General features: G+C 46.5%; 1 protein-coding gene across 1 annotated transcript; it reads left to right on the plus strand.

Annotated features, from left to right (window-relative positions):
- Nucleotides 1–2951: 2951 nt before the first annotated feature.
- On the plus strand, nucleotides 2952–7687 carry LOC105909907 (transmembrane protein 121-like). The gene has a single exon (XM_031562180.2). The coding sequence runs from the start codon at nucleotides 5131–5133 to the stop codon at nucleotides 6301–6303; it is 1173 nt and encodes a 390-aa protein (XP_031418040.1). The 5' UTR covers nucleotides 2952–5130; the 3' UTR covers nucleotides 6304–7687.
- Nucleotides 7688–11493: the final 3806 nt, after the last annotated feature.

Consider the following 11493-nt stretch of genomic DNA (forward strand, 5'->3'; position numbering starts at 1 on the left):
TATCTCATGAGGAAATGGAGGAGTCCCTGGGGACAGACACACACTCACACACACACCACTCACACACACACACACACACACACACACACACACACACACACACACACAGACACACACACACACTATCTCATGAGGAAATGGAGGAGTCCCTAGGGACGCCTCTGTTGACCAGCGTGGTCATCCGGGAATATCCATATATGTGTGTATGTGTGTGTGTGTGTGTGTGTGTGTGTGTGTACCAGCGTGGTCATCCGGGAATATCCAACACCGCGGTAATGTCCCCAGCGGCATATCAATCTGCGGCGGGGTAGAGATTGATGGTAAGCGTTTTTAAAAGTGAGAGAGCTCTCCCTGGCGACCGAGCACATGTAATTATCTACACAGGCCAGGGAGATGTGCGTGTGTGTGTGTGTGTGTGACTGTGCGCGTGTGTGTCACGGGCAGTTTCCGCTCTGTGTTGCGTGCGCTGCGCTGGCATGGCATTGCATTGCCCTGGTGCCCCGTCATTAAGTATTCATGCGTGATGAAGTCCTCCTGGTTAACTCCTGCGAGAGCGGCGGTCATTTTTAAATGATGAGCCGGCGACAGCACGGTCAGAGCGGAGCCGGGAGACGCAGCAGACTTTAATGAAATGTCACCCGTCATTAGGGGTACGCCACGCGCAGGGTTTCCAGCCTTGTCAAGTTAACAAATGAGAGAGGCGACAGATATAGCACTCGGAACGTGGAAAGTGTGTGTATGTGTGTGTGTGTGTGTGAGAGAGTCGGGAGGTGTTTCTGTGTGTTAAGTTGTGTACATTCAGTGTGACCTTCAGTAATACACAGGGCACTTAAGTAAACATGTTTAGGGGATGTCCTTCTTAATCTCTGTTTTCTTATCTCTCTGCCCCTGGTGGCTTTCTCTCTTTGTCTTTCCCTCTCTCTGACACACACACACACACACACACACACACACAGACACACACACACACACATTTTTTTCTCTCCCTGTACCCTTGAAGCGTTTCACTTGTGCTATCACAGCTCTCTGACCATGTCTTTTTTGCCTCCCTTCTTTGCCCTCTCACCCTCTCTCTCTCTTTATCTCTCTCTCTCCCTCACACACGAACACACACACAGATACGCACACACACACACACACACACACACACACACACACACACACACACACACAGATATGCACACACACACACACACACACCCACACACACACACACTCATGTTGTCCCTCTTGCTGTGATTCACAGATCCCCCAGGGTTGTGATGGTGGTGGCGCCTGTGAATCCATCATGATTAAAAGTACACATCTCCCCCCATCCATGGGCAAAGAGAGGGATAGAGAGAGATAGACAGAGGGAGAGGGGGGAAAGAGAGGGATAGAGAATGATAGACAGAGGGAGAGGGGGGAAAGAGTAACACTAACACAGAGAGATAAAAAAAGAGGGTGAGAGAGACAAGAGGATAAGACGGCGAGGAAGAGATATGGAAAGATGGATAGATCAAGCCTTTAACTCTTAGGGTTCCTTTATTACCTAAAACAGGTGAAATCAAGACATGCTAAAAGACAAAAAAGTCCAAGCAAAGAGAAATAAAACAAAATCCACCCACACAGAAAACAAAACAAATCAAAGCAAAGATAACAAACAATCACATACTTGTGAGTACACACTGGAGTTAGCCTTGGGAGCTTTGTTTTGTTTTATGTGTTTATCCTCTCTGTCTCTTTTTATTTGCTTTTTTTCTCCTTCTTGCCTCAAGCCTTTTATCACCCTCTTGTCTCTGTCTCTCTCTCATATGCACAAATTCAATTCAAGTTCAAGTTGTCCTAATATACACAGGTAGTCCGTCTCACTCATATGCGCGCACACACACACACACTCACACACACAGACACACACACACACACACACACACACGTACACACACACACAGGGACAGATACCTTCCTGTCCCACAGACTGACTCCGTGTGGCATTCAGCATTCATCTTCTCTCTCAATGTCCCATTTCATTTTTTTGTTCCTTTCATTTCTTACTCTCTTACATGTGTTTTACTGTTGTGCCTTGGATGTAATATTTCTGGGTTTAAGCGCTCCTCTCTCTATTTCTCTTCTTTCTCTCACTCCCTTTCTTTTTCTCTCTCTCACTCTCTCATCCCTCTTTCTGTCTTCCTCCCTTCCTCTCTCTTTCTTTCTGTCTCCCTCCCTCTCTCCCTCCCTCCCTCCCTCCCTCTCTCTTTCTTTCTCTCTCCCTCCCTCCCTCCCTCTCTCTCTCTGTCTGTATAGGTTACTGAGCATGGCCCTTCCTGATCCAATGCCTGAGTGAACACTAGAGCAGGAAAGATAATAGAAGGAGGGAGGGAGGGAGGAGTGAGGAAGGGAATGAACGAGAGAGAGAGAGAAGAGGAGGAGGAGTGAAGGAGTGAGCTGGAAAAGCCGAAAGCCAGTCAGACTCATTCGCAGCGCTGCGAGCACACGGTGGAGACCCCCTTCTCTCTCTGCACTCTCGGACAACAGGAGAGGATGGACTGAAAGAGAAAGAGAGAGAGAGAGAGAGAGGAAAAAAAGAAAGAAAGAGGGGAAGAAACTCAAATCTTTCTCAATAGAAACAGCAAAAAGATTCTCAGTTCTGTCACAAATATAGAGAAAATACCCTCTGTCTGTTCGCCTAGAGGAGAGAAGGAAGAGCACAGAGCATAGAGAAAAGGAAGGAGAGAGGAGAAAAGGAGAGAGAGAAAGACACTCAAACGCTTGTGTCTAAACAGCAACAACAGACCAGTGGATAAATTCTCACACAGAGAAGACCACTCTTTCAGTTTGCTCCGTCCAGAGGAAAAGAGAGAGAGAAGAAAAGGAAACAGATACAGGGAGAAAGAGAGAGAGAAGAAAAGGAAACAGATACAGGGAGAAAGAGAGAGAGAAAGAGAAGAAAAAGAAACAGATACAGAGAGAGAGAGAGAGAGAGAGAGAGAGAGAGAGGACAGAGACTCCAACCTTTCTTCTTGACTGCAACAGCAACTGTATAGGAAGAGTGAGGAAATTCTACAGGAGTTCCCATGACTGGCAGAGCTTCCCAGGGCTGAGCGAGGATCTCGGAGGAGGATCTCGGAGGAGACTTCCTGATGGGGCTGATGTGCGTGCGGCTCCAGCAGACAGGAATTCCCACGGGATCAACTTAAAAACGCTCCGACACCAGGGATAAAGTGCGGATTTGATGCTGAAAGGAAGAGCGATTTACAGACAAAGAAGACAGGAGTTTTTTCTTACAGACTACGGGTGGACCACAATGGACCACTTCCTGGGAATAAACTTCAAAAGGTCTTTTTGCTTCCCTTTTTTTTTGGCCGTTCTCATTTCTTTCTGTGTAATTTGTTCCTCGAATTGAAAGTTCTGCGGGGGTTTTTCTCGCAGGTCAACATAAAAGGATTTAGCGAGAGCTGAATGAGGTCCACTCTTTCTGTCTTTTTTTCTTTTTCCTACCTCCTGCCTCCTCATCTCCACACCTCCTCTGGAATCTGAGCATGGATTACAGACCACGACAGCGCTGTTGGGATCATAAGAGTGGATACAGTACACCAGATTCTTCCCAGGGATCCCTCTCCTGCTAATGATCTGGCATTGGATTAGATGGACACACGGGGAGAAGCCTGGGAATAGTTGCTGAGATTTGCAGTTTTTTTTCCACACCTGGGCTACTCGCAACAGGGATCCATCGCCATGGCTACTCACTATGATTGACTCCAGAGCGTCAGGGAGTGCGAGTTGTGAGAGAGGAGTCGTCGTACCACGCTTTTTAAATTTGTTTTGTTTTGTTTCGTTGCTGTTGCCGTTGTGCTCGTAGTTCCGCCGCGAGTGCGTCACCTTCTTCACCCTCCGTCCCGGTTGTCGTCGCCATCATCTTCCTCAACGCCGGTCTCTGAAATATTTAGAGGCTGTGCCAATGTCTGATGTCATTAGCCATTAATTGGCACAGCCGCCACAGACAGCAGCAGTCTCATTTCGGGGGTGGGGGTGGGGCTGGGGTTATGTGAGAGCTGGGCGCTTATGCAATCAAAGGATTGAAAGCAGAGAGGAGGAAGAAGGAAGGAGGAAGAGGAGGAGGGGAAAGGGGGGGGGGATTGGGCAGGAGGGTGTTGCCGCCGACAGGTGAATGTGGGAGGTTGAGAGCTCAAGCAATGAAACAATGAACTAGTTTTATGGAGCGAGAAATGTTAGATTACAGTCAGAGCCCTCGCTGTCTTTCTCCCGCTCTGTCTCTCTCAGTTCTGTGTGTGTCTCTCTCTATAAAACTCCCTCTTTTTAATCCCTCTCTCTAGAGTCCTGCCTCTCCCTCTCCCTCTCTTTCTCTCTGCACACTCTTTCTTTTTTTGTCCCTTGATCTCTCCTATTCTCTTATTCTTTTCCTCCCCTGGCTCCATATTTTATTCCTCTTCACTCTCTCTTCCCTTCTTTCCTGTCTGCCCTCTTTTGGGATCTGGTGGCCTGGCAGCGATAGTGACAGCGTCTGTCTCTTACACACACACACACACACACTCACACACACACACACACACACACACACCTACACACTCTCACACACACACACAACACACACACCACACACTCACACACAGTCATGTACGCTATCCAAGTCTATCTGGTTGATTTTAATCTTGGCGGCACCTAATACTCTCTCTTCAAGCACCTTCCAAAAAAAGTCCCACAAGTCTCTGCCTGTAAAAAGGCCTGTGAGCCTCTCAGAGTCCTCCCCCCCCCCCAGTCCCCTATGAAGTGCCCAGTCCATCAGTCTCCATAGTTACTCATCTATGAGTAATGATAATGCCCCCTCCTCTTTCCTCTTGCCGTTCCTTGACCAGATCAATATGTATCCCCCTTCGATGGGGAGACATCTATTCCATTCTCAATAGTTCCCCCACCCCACTGGTGAAGTGTCCTGTCTCGCGGTTAATGAGGTCAAATTCCTTCCCGATCCTCTTTCTTCTTTTTCTTTCTTTCTTTGTTTCTGGACCGTTGAAGGTTCCAGAGTGTCACCTACTGAAGTAAAACTCCCCCCTTCCGCCCGCTTCTTTCTCCTCCTTTCTCCTCCTTTCTCCTTTTTACCTTTTTTTCCTTCTCCCCTGTCACTGGATCACTATGGTTCCCCCTCCGCCTGTGAACAAGCCCCATGTGTGCCTGTCCACAGCCCTGATCGTGTGCAGCATGGCGCTGCTGGACGCCTACCTGGTGGAACAGAACCAGGGCCCGCGCAAGGTGGGTGTCTGCATCATGGTCCTGGTCGGGGACGTGTGCTTCCTGATCGCGCTGCGCTACGTGGCCGTGTGGGTCGGCGCCGAGGTGCGCACGGCGAAACGCGGCTATGCCATGATCCTCTGGTTCTTTTACGTCTTCGTGCTCGAGATCAAGGTCTACTTCGTCTACCAGAACTACAAGGCCAGAACGGCCTCGGGCTCCGATCTGGGCCCGGGAGTAGGGGCCGGGAGTGGGAGCAACAGCAGCGGCGGCGGCGGGGGCGGCCTCGTCATCATCACGGACACCTTGGGTCGCAAGGCGCTGACGCTCCTCCTGTCGGTGTGCATGCCGGTCCTCTACGTGGTGCTGGCGGCCATCGACCACATGGAGTACGTGCGCCCGGTCAAGAAGCGCGAGGAGATCCGCAGCCGCCTCTTCTGGGTGGTGGTGGACCTGCTGGACGTGCTGGACGTCCAGGCCAACCTGTGGGAGCCGCAGCGGCGCGGGCTGCCGCTCTGGGTGGAGGGCCTGACCTTCTTCTACTGCTACATCCTGCTGCTGGTGCTGCCCTGCGTGTCGCTGAGCGAGATCAGCATGCAGGGCGTTAACATCACGCCGCATAAGATGCTGCTGTACCCCATCACGAGCCTGGTGACGATTAACGTGGTGACGCTGTTTATCCGGGGCGGGAACATGCTGCTGTACCGGGACACGCGGGTGTCGAGCGTGCTGGTGGGCAAGAACGTGGTGGCCATCGCGCTCAAGACCTGCACCTTCGTGCAGTACCGGAGGCACCTGCAGGGGGCGACGATGGCGACCGGGGCGAGCGGTGTCGTCCGCGTGTCAACGTCGCTGGCCGGCGAGCTGCAGAAGCACAACGTCGTGGTGACGCACGCCGCCGCCGGCACGCCCAACGTCAGGAGCGTGAGTGCCATGAGCGTGCCCGTGACACTGAGCGTGCCCATGTCCATGCCCATGGCGGGGGTGCCCGTGGCGGGGGTGCCCCCTATGCTGTCGCAGGTGATGATCAAGGACCTGACCACCCTGCCTGAGGAGAGCGAGGGGGAGGACACGTGACGCATGGGCATGGACCTCCTGGAGGGGGACCAATGACCTTGAAGAGTTCACGCCCTGGGGATGCGACACGACCCCGCCTTGACCCCGCTGTTAAACACAGGATCCAGCATGGAATTTGGAATATGGCGTTCTAGAACACCGTCAGCTTTCATTTAGGCTGTGTTCTGCATGGATGCATATAGGATCCTTGATGAGGCTGAAATGCAGAGCACGTGTGGATATGATGTTGCTCCAAAACATGGATTGTGGCATTGAAAATACAAAATACATCATGTTCTTATTAAGAACATTGTGCAAAGGAATGGTCATGAGGAATGTACAGACAAAATATTGTGTAGTGGATAAGTGCAAATACATGATGTACGTGGGTGAAAACTAAGAATGTCTGGGTTCTATAGGTGTTGTCTTGAACATGTTTGCCTTAATGTTGGAGGAGAAAGCTATTGGACAAGCTGATTGTTATGGTTATTGTAACCAAAAAATAAGTGGAACTGATCTTGTAATTGTGTGGTGCAGTTTTCTTTTCTTGTATGTTATGTTCTAACCGCTGGAATGCACAATGGACCACACATATTATATATTCCATTTGAACTCCATGATTTAAAAAAAAAAAAAAAAAAGACACTTGCAAGAAGGCAAGTATTTTTTCCTGACAGAAAGTCTATCAACCTTTTGAGAGGCAAACGTGTCAAACCCTTAAGTCTTGCCACTCGAGGATATAAGAGCTCCACATCATAGCACCATAAAAGAACCTTCATCCTTATCCCTATGGGCAACAAAGCATGAGTTCCTATTCGGAATCTTCACAGGCACTGCTGCAGTGACTGACCTGTTGGCAGGAAGGTTCTTGTTTTGGCGGTAGCTCTGACAAAGCGAAAGAGGACAGGGGCCCGGTGTATTTTAGGACACGAGTGTCCCTGGACGGGTACAGTCAGCAGACGTGCCCCTGACATGGGGGGGTGTCTGGTGTGACACTGTGGAAACTGAGGATGGGCACAGAGGATGGATTATTTCAAAGGAGAGAGGGCAAAAGGGAGAAAGAGAGAGGAAGAAAAAAAAGAGGAGTCTATTTTTAAATGCCTGCAGTATACACTAAACGCCTGATAGAGCTAAAGGAAAAAGAGTGCAAAAGTGCAGGACATTATATACTGTGGGGCGAGACAAAACAATGCACATATTTATTTTTTAATCAAAAAACTGTGTTGATCAAGTGTTGTGTGAACTGCTTTGTTACCAGAAATAGCAGTCTAGTGTTTGTAACAGATGGTTTGTTTTCTTGCATTCTGCTTTTCTTGTTGTGTAACTACTGGTCAGTGTGTCTGTGATGGATTGCATTTCAAATGGCTGTTTCTAATGAAGGGATTATGCTGGGTTAAAACTTGAATCCCCTGCAGAGTTTTATTTCACAAAGGAAGCGTGTTTGATGTGTAACTAATTGAAGTTAATTAATGTGTGTGTGTGTGTGTGTGTGTGTGTGTGTGTGTGCACGCATATGCTGCCCCGTGTGTTTGTATGCCTAGGCTAAATATCTGCCGATCCTTATGATTAAACACTAACTCATTTCATAGCCTCACAAATGAACGTAAAGATTTTTCCATTTGTTTAATGTTCTTAGTGTCACCGACCCCCAACATCATCGAAATGTACCGACGCCTATCAGCACTAATGAAATTTTGTGGCATAAATTTGATTTATTAAACCATAAAGAAGGGTGAGGGAAATCTCCCATGCCAGTTGCCAAGATGAGAGGGCTTCCCCTAAGAGATCGCATTGGGTTAAGTTCAAGGCTATTAATAAGAGAGCAACTCGCGCCTCCTATTTTGCAGCTCGTCAACTAGCTGTTTTTGTCAGTCGGTCGCTTTAAAAGAATGGTGGAATGTCTACGACGGCTCGTCAACTAGGAAATCAACATGCTCATGGCATGGCTTCGAGTCGCATTGCCAACGGAAATAATCCAAACTAATCCTGTTTGCCGAAGCGTTCCATGTGTCGCTAATAAGATCTTTCACGACTGGTGAGTAAGACATGGGAGGACGTGGTGGGGGCGGCTTTGAAACACGCAAAAGCATCTTTTAGCGGATTGTTGTAACCCAGCGGCATCTTGTACGCCTTGACAGCTCTTGACATTTTTTCCAACGGCTGAGCTTCCCTGAACCACTTACTGATTTTCATCTCTAACAGTTCTCTCGACAGGATGGCTTTCATCCCGTAGTCAATTAATCAGCGAGACGCTATAATGGCAACGTTGCGGCCTGGAGTCACGTAACCCGGGGAGCAGCCGCATCCCGGGCCAAACGCAGTTCCAGAGTCAGCCGCCCTGCCAGCCCCACGGCACAGCAGGAGTCTCTCAGAGGCTTTAAGATACCGCACTAATTAACCGCACTGTTATTACTATTAGCCGTACTATTCATTTGCTGTTTGCTTCGTGTGTTAAAGCCTTGGCCTGCTGGTGGGATGAGGTCATTATATGACATCTCTGTGGAATCACTGCCGAGCTTCCATACACGCTACATGCATCCCATGGCAACAGTGGAAAGCTTAGAACTTAGAACTGACATAAAAGCTAATTTCAAGTTATTGAATTAATATTCCTCCTTAAATTAAACATGCACACAAAAAGTTGATTATGATGGTGGGCATTTATATGTTTCATGGCTACCAAAGTTCGCTGATATAGAAAAACAAGGTTGTATGTCATACATTGGCTTTACAATCATGCATGTCAAAATGCCTTAAAACTAACTTCATTCAAAAGAATGACCAAAAAAAGTTTAAAATGTATTGTTAATATATTTTTCACAGTATAATAAAACTTCATCAGTGTCATGTCACTTCATTGTATATTGACAAGCAGTGAAATGAATTGGGTAGAAACAAACATTACAATCACTTAGGCTACCCTTAAGTGTCCACTATAAAATAAGTCAATAATCACCTTTTTGTGGCATTCCTATGTCAACTAATCCATGTTCTCATCCATAATGTCCAAAATAAATCCACACAAACCAAGAAAATAAATTGACATGTAAGTTAAACTTAAATTCCTTTCCGGTTTACTAATACAAATGGTACACACATGCTTCAATACGTAATCATTTCTGCTTTGGAATGACACCCCAGTCATCACAATAACCCAACCAGTGAGAGGTATCCACACGCAACTAAAGACTGGATGGGATTGATTAACTGACCTGTCAGCCAGTACCTACTGTTGCACAGTTACCATGGCAACTACACTCATTCCCAAAGTAGAAAATGTGGAGAGTAATAATTATGGAAAATAATTAAACTTAAATATAAAATGTGTCATTCCTCTATTCCAACTTGAATACCTTTTAAGATGAGATGAGATTTGAGTTCCTAAATTTTTCAGGTGATTGCAAACATTGGCACACATGAATACGTCAAACCTGACCCCTGCAATACCCACGTGCATCCACTGTAATCTAGATTTAAAAGGAAAAAAAATCATTTTGGGAAGGTTATTAACATCTTTCAGGCATTGTAGATAGCATATATGGTATTGAAGTGGTAATTCATTTTATTGTGAGGGGTTATCTGTAACATGACTTCTGAAATCTGCCACCAACCCACGGTAAGACTGAAAGGTAGGCCTTGGCATTTGGGTATGCACTTCTAGGAAGAAATTGTGAAAAATGCCAGGATTTACAAGAGGTTATCAGCACCACTTATACATGGAAATGCCAAGAAAAATAAACGCTTGGAAAAGCAACTGTGGAATAATTCCACACGCCAGTGGGCAAGTTAAGCAAGTTGGAGCAATTAAAAAGCCTGACTTAGTAAGAGTCAGGAAACAAAGTTAAACTACAAAGTTAGTGTGGGTTTCAAAAACAGTCGCAAAAAGCTAGACAACTCCACACCCAATAAAAAGATGAGAGGACACAGCATATCAGGGGTGCATTTCCTGTACAATGACGGAGGTTAACATTGAACCAACATGGTATAATGCATCATTAGACAAACATCAGAAGTACGACGATCTCCCGAAACGGTTGTAGCAACATTGTACTATGTACGTTTTGAAGTTTAGTTAGTAGTTCAAACTAACTTGGTTGATGACGTAGTGAAGCATGTGGACTAGTACACCTGCGTAGACTGGCACCCCTGCGTGGACTGGCACACCTAAGGGTCAAATCATTATCACTTGGGATGCCTCATTTTCATTCACAAATCATTTTTTTCCAGGTTCCTAGGTCATCCGGCATATTAATTTGTTCATATAAGCTTACCTTGTAAAATTGCTGTCTGCATTCAATTAACTAGGTGTTGTTGTATTGACGTTGAACAGCATATTCCAAATGTCGGCCCCACAACACGACAATATTCATTTCACAGGCTACATATCAACTGATTCAGCAACTGTGCATTACTGTCTGCAGGTGTGTTTCTGCAAGTAGGCGTTTAATCATGTACTTTTTGCTGAGGAGAGCAGGGTTTTATGGTGGTTAACAACGTCAAATATCAACCAGGAAGGGGAATACATTTATAATGATTAGTTTCGACACCAAAAACTGACATCAGGGACGTCTTAGACATGAAGTATGTGGAAATAAGCTTCCAACCACAGGTTGGCAGCTGTAGTTCAAACTACACAATTTAACGACAGTGTTTGTGAATGTTCGGTCAAACTATGGTTTTGGGAAACACCTGTGTTGCTTAACGATGGTTTGTACAATGTAAGTTACCAACACACAGTAGGTACCTCGATAGTTCGAATTATCGTTTTGGGAAACAATGTAAGTTGCTAATGTAGCTAGCAACTATGCTTTTGGGAAAGGTATCTCAGAGTGGGTGTGTGTTGCCGTGGAAAGAGAATCGCATCCATTAAAAGTGTCTTGACTGACTGGCGTTTTAACTTCACTGACTCCTACCTCTGCTCAGTTGCTATAGCTACTGTAGCTCTTCTTCCTGTACTCTTCTTCCACCTAGTATTTCTTTCATTCCATTCCAACATTCCATCGGTCAAATCTCTAGTGCATCCTTGGTATACAGCCAAAACGCATGCGTTGACACACAAAAACACACCCACATACACAAACATACTTTGAGAACAGTAGATGACAATTTCAAAAAGACACGAGGGGTTAGACTTTCACACATACTCTATCTTGTATTCTGCTGTTATGTTGTGCCACAGCATTCTATACACTTTTGATGGAAGTGTGACCA

Source organism: Clupea harengus, chromosome 24 (assembly GCF_900700415.2).
Source record: "Clupea harengus chromosome 24, Ch_v2.0.2, whole genome shotgun sequence".
Lineage (NCBI taxonomy): Eukaryota > Metazoa > Chordata > Actinopteri > Clupeiformes > Clupeidae > Clupea > Clupea harengus.